Source organism: Elephas maximus, chromosome 12, assembly GCF_024166365.1.
Source record: "Elephas maximus indicus isolate mEleMax1 chromosome 12, mEleMax1 primary haplotype, whole genome shotgun sequence".
In the NCBI taxonomy this organism is placed as follows: Eukaryota; Metazoa; Chordata; class Mammalia; order Proboscidea; family Elephantidae; genus Elephas; species Elephas maximus.
Genome location: NC_064830.1, coordinates 70154908 through 70174417, shown reverse-complemented (window position 1 = coordinate 70174417; position 19510 = coordinate 70154908). Strand labels below are relative to the sequence as shown.

Here is a 19510-nt window from a genome sequence, read left to right as displayed (position 1 = left end):
CTTTCAGCCAGGATCCATCTGACATCAGCAATGATATCCCTGGTTCCACGTCCTCTTCTGAAACCAGTCTGAATTTCTGGCAGTTCCCTGTAGGTATACTGCTGCAGCCATTTTTTAACGATCTCCAGCAAAATTTTGCTTGCGTGTGATATTAATGATATTGTTCTATAATTTCCACATTCAGTTGGATCACCTTTCTTGGGAATAGGCATAAATATGGATCTCTTCCAGTCAGCTGGCCAGGAAGCTGTCTTCCATATTTCTTGGCATAGACAAGTGAGCACCTGCAGCGCTGCATTTGCTTGTTGAAGCATCTCAATTGATAATCCATCAATTCCTGGAGCCTTGCTTTTCACCAATGCCTTCAGAGCACCTTGGACTTCTTCCTTCAGTACCATCCATTCCTGATCATATGCCACCTCTTGAAATGGTTGAATATCGACTAATTCTTTTTGGTATAGTGACTCTGTGTATTCCTTCCATCTTCTTTTGATGCTTTCTGCGCTGTTTAATATTTTCCCCATGGAATCCTTCACTATTGCAACTTGAGGCTTGAATTTTTTCTTCAATTCTTTCAGCTTGAGAAATGCCGAGCGTGTTCTTCCCTTTTGATTTTCCATCTCCAGCTCTTTGCACATGTCATTATAATACTTTGTCTTCTTGAGAGTCTTTGGTATCTTCTGTTCAGTTCTTTTACTTCATCAATTCTTCCTTTTGCTTTAGCTGCTCAATGCTCAAGAGCAAGTTTCAGAGTCTCCTCTGACATCCATCTTGGTCTTTTCTTTTTTTGGCTCTCGTGGACTTGCTCTGATTTTCTTCACTTTCAGCTTGAACTTGCATATGAGCAATTGATGGTCTGTTCCACAGTCGGCCCCTGGCCTTGTTCTGACTGATGGTATTGAGCTTTTCCATCGTCTCTTTCCACAGATGTACTCAATTTGATTTCTGTGTGTTCCATCTGGCGAGGTCCATGTGTATAGTCGCCATATATGTTGGTGAAAAAAGGTATTTGCAATGAAGAAGTCGTTGGTCTTGCAAAATTCTATCATTCGATCGCTGGCACTGTTTCTATCACCAAGGCCGTATTTTCCAACTACTGATCCTTCTTCTTTGTTTCCAGCTTTCGCATCCCAATTGTCAGTAATTATCAATGCATCTTGATTGCATGTTCGATCAATTTCAGGCTGCAGCAGCTGATAAAAATCTTCTATTTCTTCATCTTCGGCCCTAGTGGCTGGTGTGTAAATTTGAATAATAGTCATATTAACTGGTCTTCCTTGTAGGCATATGGATATTATCCTATCACTGACAATGTTGTATTTCAGGATAGATCTTGAAATGTTCTTTTTGACGATGAATGCAACACCATCCCTCTTCAAGTTAACATTCCCAGCATAGTAGACTATATGATTGTCCAATTCAAAATGGCCAATACCAGTCCATTTCAGCTCACTAACGCCTAGGATATCGATGTTTATGCGTTCCATTTCTTTTTTGACGATTTCCAATTTTCCTAGAATCATACTTCATACATTCCAGGTTCTGATTATTAATGGATGTTTGCAGCTGTTTCTTCTCATTTTGAGTTGTGCCACATCAGCAAATGAAGGTCCCGAAAGCTTTACTCCATCCACGTCATTAAGGTCGACTCTACTTTGAGGAGGCAGCTCTTCCCCAGTCATCTTTTGAGTGCCTTCCAACCTGGGGGGCTCATCTTCCAGCACTATATCAGACAGTGTTCCGCTGCTATTCATCAGGTTTTCACTGGCTAATGCTTTTCAGAAGTAGGCTGCCGGGTCCTTCTTCCTAGTCTGTCTTAGTCTGGAAGCTCAGCTGAAACCTGTCCTTCATGGGTGACCCTGCTGGTATCTGAATACCGGTGGCATAGCTTCCAGCATCACAGCAACCCACAAGCCCCCACCGTACAACAAACTGACAGACACGTGGGGGATCTACCCCCTACCATGTCCTATTTTCACCCCCCCATTTGACCTGAGTTTATACCTACCAGTCATTCAAGACTTAGTTCCAGTGTTCCCTCTTCCAGGAAGCCTTCCTGAGTGCTTACTCATTCTGAGCTTCCTTCTCCCGCAGCACTAATTATCTCGTTTCCATGGCTGCCTCCACTTGCTAATTGTGAGCTCTCTGACAGCAAGGATCATGACTCATTCATCTTGATTACCCTTGCACCTTGCAAGATAGCTGGCATTCCACCAGTACAGCTGGACTCCAGACTTCACCCTGGCTTAATGAGTTTATGGCTAAGATTCTGCAAGCATTTGTTTTCCTGGGCTTAGTCCTACATTTCAAGACTGCTTAACCTGCCACATTAATCTACAATAAGAGTCCTAAGAATCCTGTACTTTTTTATGGAAAATGTTAGAACAACAGACAGGATCTGTAAAAAATGATTAATTTTTAAGAATTGCAACATATTAACCTTATGGCAGAAGGGCTCAATTCAAATAGATCCTTTACTATTATCACAGCTATATTGTGAGTCTCTGGGAAAACCAAGTACAATCATGAAAATGGACTGGGTTCTCCTCATATGTAAAGCAACACTGTCATCTTCTTGGTGCTGTTGTTGGATGCCATTGGCTCTGACTCACAGCAATCCTACGTACAACAGAACGAAACACTGCCCAGTTCTGTGCCACTCTCACAATCGTTGCTATATTTGAGCCCCTTGTTGCAGCTACTGTGTCAATCCATTTCATTGAGGGTCTTCCTCTTTTTCGTTGACCCTCTACTTTACCAAGCATGATGTCCTTCTCCAGGGACTGGTCCCTCCTGATAACATGTCCAAACTATGTGAGACAATGTCATCTTAAACCAAAAACCAAACCCATTGCTACTGAGTCAGTTCTGACTCAGCAACCCTACCGGACAGTGTAGGACTGCCCCAAAGGGTTTCCAAGGAGCAGCTGGTGGATTCGAACTGCTGACTTTTTGGTTGCAGCTGAGCTCTTAACCACGGCGCCAGTCCATTATACCCATAAAAATCAGCCAAATAACAGTAGTAGTCATATCTCAGATTTAAGACAGTACAATAATCAACCAGCATTGCTAAAGAAAGGCTATTACATGACGATCATTTCAAATGGATCATGCCTTATATTTAAACTTTACAAAGTAAGTTTTCAAAAAGGTTCATACCCTTTACCCCATGAAATTTCACTGGCAGAAATTATTCCTACACTATAACCTACAAATCAGGCAAAGATTTAAGAATAAAGATATGTAAAACATTGAGTTTACACTAACTAAAAGTTAGAAACCGCCTAAATATTTAACACTTGGGGAATTGGTTAAATCAATGATAGCACAGCATATAATCAAATGCTATTTAGCCCTTAAAAATATTCACCAAGAGGAATACCTAGCTCAATTGGCATAACATAGTTTATAAAGAATATGTTCTACATTCTACTTTGGTGAGTAGTGTCTGGGGTCTTAAAAGCCTGTGGATACTCCACTGGTTTCACCCCTTTGCGAGCAAGAAAGAATGAAGAAAATTAAAGACACAAGGGAAGGATTAGTCCAAAGGACTAATGGACCACATCTACCATGGCCTCCACCAGACTGAGTCCAGTACAACTAGATGGCGCCCAGCTACCACCACTGAACGCTCTGACAGGGATCACAATAGAGGGTCCCCGACAGAGCTGGAGAAAAATGTAGAACAAAATTCTAACTCAAAAAGAAAGACCAGACTTGCTGGCCTGATGGAGACTGGAGAAACCCTGAGAGTATGGCCCCTGGAAATCCTTTCAGCTCAGTAATGAGGTCACTCCTGAGGTTCACCCTTCAGCCAAAGATTGAACAGGCCCATGGAACAAAGCAAGACTAAAGGGGCATACCAGGCCTGGGGCAGGGACTGGAAGGCAGGAAGGAACAGGAAAGCTGGTAACAGGGAACCCAGGGTTGAGAAGGGAGAGTGTTGACATGTCGTGGGGTTGTTAAACCAATGTCATACAACAATGTGTGTACTAGCTGTTTGATGAGAAACTAGTTTGTTCTATAAAACTAGTTTCTCCTTCATCTAAAGTTCAATAAAAGAAAAAAAATTTTTTTAATCGTATCAGAATACTATGAAAAATTGTACTCTAACAAATTTGAAAACCTAGAGAAAATGTACAAAAAAAAAAAATTCACCAAGGGCTTATAACGATAAGCCGACCTGTTTACAACAGAAAGTGAAATGAAAAGTAAGCAGGGTATGAAGCTGTGTATTCAGTATGCCCTCAACTGCTAGAAAAAGCTCACAAAAGAATTCTGAAGGAAATTATATGAAAGAAGAGCCACTTAGTAAAAGAATAACTGGTGATTTTTTTTTCTTTACATTTTTCCCATCTTAGCTCATTTTCTAAATAAACATTTAAAAAATTATTCATGTCTCCACCAGAAATACTGCTGCCTCATGCTATAAGATAAAGAATGGAGAAATATGGTTCAAAGGTTTAAATAAGGTTAAAATATGATGAGGAAAAATCATGCAGCTATTTTAAACGCTTATAGAGAGGCTGGAGATAACATTTTAAAAGCTTAGATTATAATGCTAAATGATAAAAAAGCAGATCTAAAATGTTTCTAACCTACAGAGAATACTGTAACGAACATTATAACACTAAAAGTTACTGGTTTTAAAAAAAAAAAACCCAAACCCAGTGCCATCTAGTCCATTCCAACTCACAGCAACCCTGTAGGGCAGAGCAGAACCACCCCATAGGGTTTCCAAAGCTGTAATCTCTATGGAAGAAGACTGCCACGTCTTTCTCCTGTTGAGCAGTGGGTAGGCTTGAAGAACTGATCTTCACGTTAGCAGTAAAGCGCTTTAACCACTGTTACCACCCAGGCTCCTTTTTTTTTTTTAAGTAAACAAAAATGAGGGAGAGGAATTGTACTCACAACAGCAACAAAAATAAAATAAATCATATTTCTAACAAGTAAGATACAGGCCCTATAATCTTTTGTAAAAACAGGATAACAAACACTAAAACAAATGTAAGAATAGAAGAAAAGATAAATGGGACCTCATAAAAATTTAAAACCCATGCTTATCAAAGACTTCATTAAAAGAATAAGTAGATAACCCACTAGACTGGGAAAAAATCTTTGGAAACAACTCATCCAGTAAGGGTCTAATCTCAAAAATCTACAGAAAACTGCAACAACTCAACAACAAAAAGACAAACAACCCAGCCACAAAATGGGCAAAGGACATGAACAGAACCTTCACCAAAGAGAACATCCAAGCAGCCAACAAACATACAAAAAGAGGTTCAGGATCTTTAGCCATCAGAGAGATGCAAATCAAAACTACAGTGAGATACCATTTTACCCCCAGCTAAAAATGCACTGATTAAAGAAAAAGAAAAAAGATAACAACAAATGTTGGCAAGGATGTGGGAAGATTGGAACCCTTATCAATTGCTGGTGAGACTGTAAAATAGTACAACCACTATGGGAAATGGTATGGTGCTTCCTTAAAAAACTAGAAATAAATACCTATGATCCAGCAATCCCACTCCCAGGTATATACCCTAACCAAAAAACCCAAAACCATTGCTGTCAAGTCGATTCCAACTCATAGCGACCCTATATATACACCCTAGAGACCTAAAAAATAATGACTCAAACAGACATATGCACACCTATGTTCACTGCAGTTAAGAGGTCAGCTGCTAATCTACCAGCTGCTCCTTGGAAACCCTGTGGGACAGTTCTACTTTGTCCTATAGAGTCACTATGAGTTAGAATCAGCTTGAAGGCAATGGGGCTCTTTTATAAGAAGACAATAGACAAATATGGAGAGATTCAATGTCTATTGTTGGTTACCAGGGAGAGGAGGGGGGTGGGAAAAGTACACCTTAGACCATAGACCATAGAGAGTTGTTATTTTGGTGCTGGGAAAAGTGGCACCAAAAGTAGATGTAATGAGCACAGCACAACCAAAATAACTGTTTGAGCACATATGACTGCGTACAGACACAATTAAGGAGAATGTTGACGAGCTGTGATAAATGTAACTAATGTCAATGAACAATTTATGTGGAAATTGTCAAATGAAAATCTAACTTGCTGTGTAAACCCTCCACCAAAAACTCAATAAAAAGAAAAAGAAAGATACAGGTCCTATACAAAGAAAATAATAAAATATTATTAAAAGGCATAAAGATGAAAATAAATAAAGACACTATGTCCTTGGATGGGAAGGCTTATTAAAATAAAAATGTCAATTCTTCCAATAATAATCTGAATAAGGATTTGGCACAGTGTGCTTTTGGGTACAGGCATAAACAAAACGAACGAATGGAACAGTATAGAAAGCCCCCCCAAATCCAAATAAATATGAAAATGCTTTATAAATAATAACAGTTGTATTTCAATTCAGCTCAGCTGGGGAAAATAGGCCATTTAGCCAATGACACTGACATAAGTGGTTATAAAGCTGAAAAAAATTATAAGGATAAACTCCTATCTCAAACCACAAATAGAACTAAATTCCAGATGGATCAAGATCAAAGAAAGATATGTGTGAAAAAACAAAACTTTAAAAATAATAGAGGAAAATACAGAAGAATCTCAGGACAGGAAAATCTAAAGTCAATAATTTTAATGGTTCACAGAAATAACCACATAAAACTTTTAAATTTCTGCATGGCAAAGATATCGTAAGTACAGTGAAGCAATAAGTGACAGACTGGAGAAAATATCTACAGCACATAGAACAGAAAAAGGGTTAATATCCACAGTACTGGAAGAGCTTCTACAAAAGGTTAAGAAGACAAACAACTCAAAATTAAAAGAAAACTGTAAAGGGATATGAACAAACCACAAAGGAGGAAATACAATGAGCCAATAAACACATGAAAAGATACCCAACTTCACCAGTATCCAGGAAAGTGTAACAATAGAAAGGGACCAAGATTAAAAAAAAAAAAAAAAAACACCAAACCCGTTGCTGTGGTTTCAATTCCAACTCATAACAACACTATAGGACAGAGTAGGGTTTCCACGGAAGGAGCAACTGGCAGATTCAAAGTGCCCAACTTTTGGTTAGCACTAGAATGCTTAACAACTCCACCACCAGGGCTCCCTATACCAAGACAGAGCCAACCATTTTAAAGCCAATTATAGTACTAATCAGGCTGTGGGGAAATGGGTACTCTTCATAAAAATATGAATATAAATTGCTACATCTTTTGTGCAAAGTGATCTGGCAGTAGAAAAAAAAAATTTTTAATTCCCATGCCCTTTGACCCAGCAATCCCACTTCTAGGAATTTACCCTGTAAAAATAAAAACCCTACTGATTAGAAAATGAGCAAAAGGCATCAACAGATACTTCACTGGAGAATAAACAAATGACCAATAAGCAATGAAAATATGCTCAACATCATCAGCTACTGGGGAAACGCAAATTAAAACCACAATGAGATACCACTAAACACCTATCAGAATGGCAAAAATTGTGACAATACCAAATGACGGCAAGGACGCAGAGAAACTGGGTCACTCATACCACTGTGGAAAATAGCTTGGCAACTTCTTATAAAATAAAACATGCAAGTACCATATGACCTAACAACTGCACTCTTGGGAATTTATTCCAGAGATACGAACACTTTGTTCACACAAAAATCCATACATGAATGTTACCGCAGAATTATTTGTAGTAGCCAAAAACTGGAAACGACCCAGATGTGAGTGAACAGCTACAGAAACTATGGTAGACCCATACCCTAGAATACTAACCCATTGCCATTGTGTGGAATCCTGACTCAGAGCAACCCTATAGGACAGAATAGAACTGCCCATAGGGTTTCCAAGGCTGTAAGCCTTTACAGAGACAGACTGCTGCATCTTTCTCCCAATGAGCCGCTGGCGGATTTGAACTGCCAACCTTTCAGTTAGTAGCTGAACACTTAACCACTGTGCCACCAGGGCTCCTTCCATGGAACACTACTCAGCAATAAAAAGAACGTTCTACTGTTACATGCAACAACCTGGATGAATCTTAAAGGAATAACACTGAGTGAAAAAAAAAAATCCCAAAAAGGGATCCTTGTGGTGATAAAACTGCTGTGTATCCTGACTGTATGCTGGATGCACAAACGTATACCCGTTGCCATCAAGTCGATGCCAACTCCTAGAGACCCTTGAGGACACAGCTGAGCTGCCCCATAGGGTTTCCTAGGCTATAAATCCTTATGGGAGCAGATTATCAGGTCGCTTCTCCTGTGGAGCAGCTGGAGGGTTTGAACCACTGACCTCTCAACTAGTAAATGAGTGCTTGACCATTGCGCCACCTGGGCTCCTTAGCATACTGTACTAATAAAAAAAATCTACTGCCATAGAGTAGATCCCAGCTCACAGTGACCCTACAGAACAGAAAAGAATCACTCATAGGGTTTCCCAGGCTGTAATCCATGAAAGCAGGTATCTTTGTCCTGCAGAGCAGCTGGTGGGTTTGAACTGCCAACTTTCATGTTAACAGCCAAGTACTTAACTACTGTGCCACCAGTGCTCCTTACACAAACCCATAAAAAAAAAAAACAAAACAGTACGAGTGATAAAACCGCACAGAACTAAACAGAGAGACAGAAAAACAAAACTAAATAGAGAGAAATGAGGACAGAAAAAAAAAAAAAAACTAGGGAAATCTGAATAAATGGGTGGATAGTATCAATGTCAATATCCTGGCTGTGACACTCTCCTATAGCTTTACAAGGTGTTACCACTGGGAGAAACTTCATAAAGAGTACACACGATCCCTGTGTAATATTTCTTGCAATTGCATGTGGATCTTCAATTATCTCAAAATAAAATGTTTAAATAAATAAACTAGTGGGTAAATGTGTATATATATACATATATATATTCACACACACCCAAACATGTTTACTGAGGCACAGTTTACAAAAGCAAAAATAAAAACAAAAGAAAGCAAAACAAAATGAGAAACAGCCTGAATGTCCACTAACAGGAAAACAGATAAATTATGGTACCTCCATACTATGAAATACTATGTAGGAATTTAAAAAGAATGAGATGGCATATTTATCCAATTCTAGGAAGCATCCTCCACCTCATTTAAACATCCTTGAAATTCAGGTGTGCCTCATAATTTAAGAAATGATACAATTAAAAGTGGCAGTGATTTTTCTTTTTTGAACACACAAAATGATACCCTTATGCAATCTACTCACCCGGAATGATGTCTGTAATACATGGCCAGGTGTTTTGTTGGTGTTGTTTTAAAAAAGCAAATTATAGACAGGGGCAGATTATTCAACAGGCAAGGTAAGCACGGTGCTTACCTTGCTTATCATTATCAGGTCATCTGTAGTAAACAATTTCACATTTTTTTCACATCCAAGATTCTGTTCTAGGTATGTCTCTCTCCCAACCCCACAGCACCTTCATATAGAATCAAGGCCTCTTTTCACATTTACAATCCCTGACAGGGATTTAAGTACTTAAGGACATAAGAAAGCACAAGTAAGCTTGCTATGATTCCTATTAGAAAGATGGTATGATTCCTATTAGAAAGAAAAAGAGGGAGAAGGGAAACAGAAAGAGAAATGGGCTCTGATGAGAACTCTCTCTCAGTTACCTGCACCATCTACCATTATTTGGGTGGACTTAAGTGTGCTTGAAAATCCAGGCATACTTGTCTTAAGCAAAAACAGTGAGAACTGGGCACTTCGCCCTCTGCCTGACACCAGCCCACAATGGCCTCCCTCACTCCTGACAGTGTCAGGGGTCCCAGGAACAGAGAAGCAAACCAGCACAGTGTTCTAATTAGTCTTACAGGCTTTAGTCCACAGCATCCCATCTTTGTGCTAAGTAAATGAAACAAAAGTGAATTGCAGCCCAGAGATAAAGGACCCAGAAGATCTGTGAGAAAGATGGCAGCCATCAAAAAGAAACTAAAAGATTGGATCAATATCTTATACCACGGACCAATGAAATAAATTCCAGATGGATTAAATCTTACAAGAAAATACCAAAGATCACATGTACAATCTAAGGTTGGTGAAGGTCTTAAAAAAACACAGAAAATTCAGAAATTGAGAGGTAGGTAGGTATACTAATCAGTAAAAAGACACCTGACAATGTAAAAATTTTTTAATTTGGTATTATAGATACTAGGCAAAAGGCTTTGAAAAAAGTATTTGCAATACAGAGAACAGATGAAAAATTAATGGCTACAACATATACAAAGAATTCTCCCAAACTGACAATGAGACAAACAATCCAAAAAGAAAATGGGCAAATGACCAGACTTACTGGTCTGACAGAGACTGGAGGAACCCCCTGAGACTATGGTCCCTGGACACCCTGCTAACTCAGACCTGAAGCGCTAATTCTGAAATCCACCTTTCAGCCAAAGATTAGACAGGCCTATAAAACAAACAATAACACAGATGAGGAACGTGCCTCTTAGTTCAGCCAAGTATATGAGACCAAATGGGCAACACCTGCCCAGAAGCAAAAAAAACAAGAAGGCAGGAAGGGACAGGAAAACTGAACTAACGGACACAGGGAACCCGAGGTAGAAAAGCAGAGAATGCTGACACATTGCAGAGATTGCAACCAATGTCACAAAACAATTTGTGTATAAATTTTTGAATGCGAAACTAATTTGCACTGTAAACTTTCACCTACAGCACAATAAAATTTAAAAAAAAGAAAATGGGCAAATAACATGAAGAAGTTTTACAAAAAAGAGCAAAGCCAGATAACCAACAAACATAAAAAAAACTGATAGTGCAATTCACTGGCAATCAGTGAAATGCAAGTGAAAGTGACAGTGAGCCACCACTTTTCACCCAGCAGACTGACAAAACTGTAAAACAACACTCAAGACTATCGTTAGCAAGAAAGAAAAGGCTAGTCTTGTACACTGCTGGTAGAAATTTTAAAAAGTGATTAGCCACACTTTAAAAATAAATACATATTCTCTTTCAACCAGCACCCCAACTCCTGGAAAACTATCCCAAAAGAAAGAAAATCCTCTCAGCACGTAAGAAAAGATGCTCAAGGATGTTTATTGCTTAATCGTCCCATGGTAGAAAAAACTGGAAAGAAAGTCAGTATTCCTTTAACAGGCAATTGTTTGTGCATCTGTATCACGCAATATGATGCAGCCATTTAAAAAAGAATTATTAGAACCATAACCTGGACATGTTGCAGCAGGGTAGTGCCAAGAAAGAAAATAAAGAAGCAGAACATTTTGTATGATTCCATTTTTTAAAAACAATGACAATGAAATGTATAACCCATTGCCGTTGAGTCAGTTCCAACTCATAGGAACCCTATGGGGCAGAACAGAAGGCCCACAGGGTTTCCAAGCTGAAATCTTTACTGTCACATCTTTCTCCCATGGAGCCAAGTGCTTAACCACTACGCCACCAAGATTCTTTAATAAAACATATAAGTGTCACATGTCTTTGTGACAACTGAAAACAAAAATCACATGATGAACATTCACAGATGCTTAGGAAAAAAAAAAAAGAAAGAGGAAAAGAAATGCCTGCAAAAGCTATTCGATTTCATTAAGTGCCCACGGGAATACATTCAACAGCTTTCAACTGCACCTTAAGAATAACTGGCTCAGTGGTTAACAGTTCAAGCTGTTAACTAACAGGTTGGCAGTTCGAACCCACCAGTCACTCCTTGGAAACCCTATGGGGCAGTTCTACTCTGTCCTACAGGATCACTATGAGCCTGAATTGACTCGAGGGCAATGGGTTGTTTTTGTTTTAAGAATAAGTAGGCAACAGCAGAGAGCAGCTGGAGTTTTTTTGATTTGTTTTGTCTTCTAGTTTCCTGAAATGTTCAAGAACATTTTTAATTGATCAACACTCCAAGAAAAATCACCAAATCACTCTACCCCACTATGCTTTGAAAGGAGAAGAAACACTCCCCTCTTACCTCTTCTATATAGTCACCTGTAAGGTACACACAAATGCACAATTTCTAAATGTTCTGAGAATACCTGAAATCAACTCACTCAACCCACACTTGAAGAGTCCCTGAGGGCAGTGAATGTTTCCCAAGTGTTAACACACTTTAATTATAACAACAACAGCTAACGATTCTGGAAATTTACTATCTCAGGCACTGATCTGAGGGCTCCACAGGAACTCACAACTCTGTGAAATGGGTATTACTACTGCATTTTACAGATGAGGAAATGGAGGCACAAGAAAGAAACTTGCCCAAGGGCACGACACAGCTTAGAACTGACAAAATCAGCATTCGAACTCTGTCCTCCAAATCCCATGCCCCTCAGTTTTCTTCTTCCATTTGTAATTCCCAGGGGAAACTTTCAGTGTACGTTCTGTAAGTCCACAACGCACCAAGCTGCTTCTGTAGAACAATCATGAACCTAGCCTTTGAGGTAACTTCCAGTGCCTGCTGAGTTCTTCTCGGATTGTTATTTCTAGAAGGCAAAACAGTCCAAGAATATTTTAAAGCCTCTCCACATGCCAACTTGACTGACAGAATGTGGAATGGTTTTTACAAACCAAGAAAATAAGGCTTTGTTTTGGGGGGAACACAGAGCAAGGAAGCAATGGAAACAGAAAGCCATGAGGAGAAACACACACACACGCGCACACACACATGCACACACACACACACGCGCGCACACACGACAAAGTCCCATGAAGGCTACCACTTCCTCCTGAGCAGGTTTCTAAGGACACAGTCTGAAAGGAAAAAGCAAGTCTTGCCTGTAATTTCCCCTAATGTCAATATTGTATTACACTTCTTGTGAGGTGACAATCTCACAAGATAACAGGAATCTCTCTCACCCTCTCTCCCTCACACAACACAAACACACACTTTGGATTTTGGGCTTTGGCAAATAATATTGTCTATCATGTAGGTCCAAAAACCCAACAACAGCTTTAAAGCTATTAACACTTTATTTCTCCAACTTCAGTCGTTCACAAACACCTTGGCAACTTTATCATGTCTAAGGATGATATGTCTATTATTTACTTACTCTTTCTCTTAAAGTTGACTATTTTTTTTCACTTAAATGTTATTGTTAGTTGCCATCAAGTCAACTCCAACTCATAGCCACCTTTTGTATAACAGAACGAAACATCACTTAAATAAGTCTGTATTGAAAGGAAAAACTCTATTCTATTGTAAATGGAAAACAAACATCATGTGCCATAAACTAAACCAAAAAGTGAATGTAATTAAAATAAAGGATTAAATTCTGACTGTCTGCTGCTGTAGAAGACCCTGAGCCTGAAACCTGCTCTCTCTCTTCCATTGCTGTTGTTAAAAAAACCCAGTGCCATTGAGTCGATTCCGACTCATATCGACTATATAGGACAGAGTAGAACTGCCTCGTAGAATTTCCAAGGAGCGCCTGGTGGATTCGAACTGCCGACCCTTTGTTTAGTAGCCGTAGCACTTAACCACTATGCCACCAGGGTTGCCATATGTTGTTGTTAGGTGCTGTCAAATCAGTTCTGACTCATAGCAACCCTGTGTACAACAGAAAGAAATACTGCCCCGTTCTGCGCCATTCATTCTCATAATCGTTGCTATGTTTGTGCCCATTGTTGCAGCCACTGTGTCAACCCATCTCATTAAGGGTCTTCCTCTTTTTCAATGGTCCTCTACTTTACCAAGCATGATGTCCTTTTCCAGGGACTGGTCCCTCCTGATAACTTGTCCAAAGTATGTGAGAAAAAGTCTCACCATCCTGGCTTGTAAGGAGCATTCTGGCTGTACTTCTTCCAAGACAGATTTGTTCATTCTTCTGGCAGTCCATGGTACATCCAATATTCTTCACCAACACCATAACTTAAAGGCATCAATTCTTCTCCAGTCTTCCTTATTCATTGTCCAGCTTTTGCATGTATGAGGTGAATGAAAATACCATGGCTTGGGTCAGGCCCACCTTAGTCCTCAAGGTGACATCTTTGCCTTTTAACACTTTAAACAGGTCCTTTGCAACAGATTTGCCCAATGCAATACATCGTTTGATTTCTTGACTGCTGCTTCCATGGGCGTTGATTGTGAATTCAATTAAAATGAAATCCTTGACAATTTCAATCTTTTCTAAATTTATCATTAAGATTGCTTATTGGTCCCATTGTGAGGATTTTTGTTTTCTTTCTGTTGAGGTATAATCCATACTGAAGACTATAGTCTTTGATCTTCATCAGTAAGTGGTTCAAGTCCTCTTCACTTTCATTAAGTAAGGTTGGTTCATCTGCACAGTACAGGTTGTTAACCCGTCTTCCTCCAATCCTGATGCTGCACATTCTTCTTCATAAAGTCCAGCTTCTCAGATTATGTGCTCAGCATACAGACTGAATAAGTATGGTGAAAGAATACAACCCTAATGCACACCTTTCCTGACTTTAAACCATGCAGAATTCCTTTGTTCTGTTCAAATGACTGCCTCTTGGTCTTTGTACAGGTTCCACGTGAACACAATTAAGTGTTCTGGAATTCCCACTCTTTGTAATGTTATCCATAATTTGTTATGATCCACACAGTCCAATGCCTCTGCATAGTCAATACATCCTTCGTTCCACTGTCTCCCCAGTGGCTGGATAGCCACCTGTGGGGCAAAAAATGTGCCCGCAATGTTTGGGAAGCACAGAGCCTGACACCAAGTAGGGATTCAGTAACTAACTGTTGAACAAATGAATGACTCAACAAATATTTTTTTAGCACTCACTATATGCCAGGCAATGTGGTGGTGCAAACAGTTAATGTGCTCAGCTGATAACCAAAAGGTTACAGGTCTGAATCCACCCAGAGGTACCTCAGAAAAAAGACCTATCAACTTTCAAAAAAACACGCATTAAAAATCCAATGGAGCACAGTTCTACTGACATATATGGGGTCATGAGTTGGGAGTTGACTGGACAACTGGTTGGTTGGTTGGTTAGCTGGTTAACGAAATAGACATGTTTCCAGCTTGCCATTTTGAGGATATAGGCGTATTCAAATCAGCATACTAATGTGTAATTTTAGAGATTTACACACTATATCTGCTATAGAGCAGGAACCAGCAAACTAAGACTGGCAGGCCGAATCAGGCCTGCTGTTGCTGCAAATACAGTTTTACTGAGACACAGCCACGTCCTCATTTGTCTACCTACTGTGTATGCTCTCACAGTACAGCGGCAGAGCAGAGGAAGACCACAAAGCCTGAACTATTTACCGTCTGGCCCTTTACAGAAAAGGTGTCCTGAGCCCTGATACAGAGCAAGGAAAAGTGACCTACTAGCCAGGATGATGAGGTGGCAAGGGTCTGAAAAAATATGGAAAAGCTTTAAAAAACAAAAGGCCAGGGCAGATGGAACAGAGAGCCAGGGGAAGACCTCAAGGCCTCCAGGCTGTGGGGAAAGGGGAGAATGTGGGTCTTTATCCCAAGGCAAAGAGGTGCTAGTGGGGGGTTTTCAGCAGGGAGGGAAACGAAGGAGTCTGCATTCTGCAGAGCTCTCTCAATGGAGTGGAAGCAGGACCAGAACCGGTGCTGGGTGCCGTTATGGAAGTCTCCACAGCCATCCAGCAAGAGGCGGTGATGACCGGGACAGGGCAATGCAGAGGAGCTAGACATGAGCAAATAGATTTGGGACTAATTCTGGTGCTGGACCACTTGTCAGGGATGAAGACAGGAGAGGCAGCTCATCTAGTTTTTCAGGTCCCACAACAGATATTTTAACATGTTCACTGACCTTTCCTCTTGAGGTCAAACTTTCTCACAGAGCAGAGAAGCTGATGAGGACTTTACTGCTAGAAGGTGGTGCCACCTTTACTCAGAAACATCTCAAAGATAAGAGCAGGACTGATAATGAGAAAGACTCTCTCAGGCAAACAAAGAAACAAACAAACACCTTTTTACAAAAACTGAGCCTCAGAATCAATTCCACTAATCACTAAATGTTATATAATAGAAAGACAATGGACTCTGGAGTCCCAGAAACTAGGGTCCAACTTCGGAGATGCCTGATCTCCACTGTTCTGTTTAAACTGAGTCTCTATTTTCTCATCTGAAATACAGGCAAACACTACCCCTCCTCCTGAGGTTGTTAAGAAGAGAAAAACCAAAGAAACCAAACCCACTACCGTCAAATCCATTCTGACACATAAGGACCCTGATAGGACACAACAGAACTGCCCCATAGGGTTTCCAAGGAGTGCCTGGTAGATTCAAGGCGCCGACCTTTTGGTTAGCAGCCAAACTCTTAACCACTATGTCACTCAGGTTTCCCTGAAGAGAAACAGTCAACCTAAACAGAGAGATCACACCAACAAACAGCAACTCGTATTACCAATATTAAGCAGCATACTCCTTTTAACCATAAACAATAGTCACTAAGATTTTAACTCTACTATAAAATATAACATTTTACATAGTAAAAATTACAGTAAAACTTCCGAAGGCTAGAACCTCTGTCAGAGAAGGAAAACTCAAATATTTTCCACTAAAACGAGCAATAGAAAAGTGGTAAGACTGCATCTTGTCAAAGGCAGAAAAACAAGGCGGTTCCATTGTGTTGTGGCTCTCACAGGTTTCATTGTATAATAGTAAATCATACTATGTAAGATCACATAATAACAGAATATTCAGAACAGGATTATCTCTCAGGGAAGAGGCAGCACAGTTACAGAAAAAAGCAATAAAGTAGTTATATATACATACACACGCACGTGTACATACCCACTTACACACTCACACAGACAAACCAAGCTGGGTAGGGGTAGGGCAAGCCCCTCTTAACTATCCCAATGTCTGCAACAACGGTTAGACTGGGAGCTTTGGTGCCCCCTGGGATTACTTAGGGAGCTTGTTGAACGTGCAGATTCCTGAGCTCTCTACTCCACACACACCCACACACACGCTCTCTGATTCAGCAGATCTCGGGTGGGACGTGGAAACTGCATTATTAATTAAGCATCCCAAGTGACTCTGCCGTAGGTGGACCTTGGATTACAACAAAGGAAACCCTGTGCTGATCAACACCAGGCCCCACTGTAGGCCCACAGGAAGAAATGAATCAATTGGTCCAATGATCTAATGGCACACACTTATACTGAGGGCCTAAAGTCTGAGTGACACAACGTGTTTATATAAAACACTGAGCAGTGAAAAATGAGGATGCAGCCCTTCTGCCCTGAAAGCTTGTAAGATGCTTGGTGGCACAGACACATAAACACTTGGCTATGGTAGGAAGCCACACGTTTACTCACCCAGGCATATCCCCATGAACAATAGAGAGCCAAAAATCCCTGCCTTCACAAAGCCACATTCTAGTGATAAGAGACAGATAACAGACAAAATAAGTGAGCACAATGGATAATCTGTTAGGGGGTGATAAGTGTTAGGGAGACAATTAAGCAAAAAAGGGACAGGGAGTGTCAGGGAAGGGAGTACAACAGAAGTGGGTGGGGCACTTGCCCCTGGGCTTAAGTTCAAGGGGGTGCCAGAGGCCGCTGGGAATGACATTCCAAGGGGCCACAAATATGAAGGACACCTGACTGAGGCAGATGGACAGGAGGGCGGAAGCCATTTCTGCGGCCATGGGGCCACTATCAATGTCTATTGATCTGGAAATTGGGTAGGTGGGGCCACACAACTTAGAGATTGCCCCTGGGCACTGAAATTGCCCCCCCAGCTTAGAGACTGCACCTAGGCACTCAAATGGGGAGGGCTCATAATTTAGAGATTGCCCCTTGGCACTTGTTACCCTGCTAAGCCCCTGGAGTACAATTAAAATCTATGCCAGTTTCAAATGACACCCATAGCTGTATTAAAATTTAGCTCTGCCTGCTTTGCTAATGACTGTCAGAGTCTTAGACCACAGAAAAACAAGGGGATAAAAGGACAGAGGGGAATAATTGACTCTGCTGGGCGGGCCGGGGTGAGCAGGTGGGGGACACGGAACATATCCAGGATGAATGAATGCTGAGCAAGTAAGTTCCCTTCCCATCTCTTGCCTTCCCTTCCCATCTCTTGCCTTCCCTTCCCTAGCAGGAATGTTCCGCCTGTCACACCACAGGCTGCAGAGCATGAATCGGATCTGACTGCTTCACAAAGTCTTTCCAGAAAGGATCTGGACGCATCTGTGTCTCTTACCTCTGCCAAAACATTGGCTTCTCCTTCTAGTCAATGTTGTAAGTTTATTCAATTACGTCAGCCTTCCTTGGGTCATGAATGTCAATGGCAACATTTAGGACTTTTTAAAAAAAAAAAAAAAAAAAACTATAAAAGAAATACATGCTCACAAGAGAAAATATGGAAAATACTAGAACGTATAAAGATTCCCAATATTCTTATCCCCAACACTAACTCTGTTCACATTTTGGTGTGTTTCTTGCCAGTTTTTTTGTTTATTATTTTTTTAATCTACCCTGTTGTTGTTGTTCAACATAGTTAGGATCACTCTAAGGAGTCCTGGTTGCACAGTGGTTAAGCATTCAGCTGCTAACCAGTAGGTCAATGGTTCGAACCCACCAGCCGCTCGAAGGGAGAAAGATGTGGCAGTCCACTTCCGTAAAGATTACAGCCTTGGAAACCCTACGGAGCTATTCTACTCTGTCCTACAGGGTCATTATGAGTCAGAATTGACTCAATGGCATCAGATCTGGGTTTTTGTTTGTTTTTTAATATTCCAGCCTACTGATATACCATACTTTATTAACCATTTCTCCATTGTTGGATTGACACAGTGGCTACACAACAGGCTCAAACATAACAACAATTGTGAGGCTGGTGCAGGACCAAGCAGTATTTCCTTCTGTTGTACATAGGGTCACTACGAGTCGGAACCAACTCGACGGCACCAAACAACAACCGCTGTTGGAGCATTTAGGTTTCTGAGTTTTCACAGGTATAAACTACCCTGAAAATAACTTTATGCAGGAAGGTATATCATGGAGTTCCCTCACAATAGGTTCCTAAAAGTAGAATGGTAAGAACCTAGAAATACTTGAGGTAAGCTGGTGCTACACAGATGGTCTACAGAGCACCCAGATCTAATCACTGCACCTCTTAGCTGCAGAGGCAGAGTACAGATGCAGGTCCACCTCTCTCCGCCTTTGGATCTTGAGGGAAAATGGTCTGAGAAACGATCTATTTACCTGCTATCAGAATCTGAGGCGATCTCCTTTCTCCCTCCAAAGCGGATCTGGCACTGCACAGAAAAAGAAGTCACTGAGATCAGCTGTTGGGATGGGACATTCAAAATGTCACAAAGCAGCCCCCATTAGCCTTCAAGGTCAGGACGAGGACACAGAACCAGAGACATCGGGTGCTGAGTCAGGGTGTCCCTGCAGCCAGGACGTCAGCACAAAACTTAAAGACGTGGACACCCCAGCCTTCCAGCCACCACTTAAAGGAAACCCTTATCTCCCACTTGTTACAGAAGTGAGCCTTGTGGAAAAACAGTGCTAAGAGGAAAACAAGCCACACAGCCTTCTGCAAATGATCTAGGAAGCTTCTTTTATCTGTC

At 40.8% G+C, this 19510-nt stretch overlaps 1 protein-coding gene across 7 annotated transcripts in view; it reads right to left on the bottom strand.

Moving 5' to 3' along the window:
* SNX29 (sorting nexin 29) overlaps nucleotides 1-19510 on the bottom strand; it is a 768639-nt gene that overhangs the window by 545018 nt on the left and 204111 nt on the right. For 6 of the 7 annotated variants that reach the window (XM_049902690.1, XM_049902691.1, XM_049902689.1 and 3 more), the window contains one exon: nucleotides 19140-19192. The exons of the other annotated variant lie outside the window; for it this stretch is intronic. In XM_049902690.1, the coding sequence (XP_049758647.1) occupies nucleotides 19140-19192 (53 nt within the window). The remainder of the gene's footprint in view (nucleotides 1-19139; nucleotides 19193-19510) is intronic. 7 annotated transcript variants of the gene reach the window in all.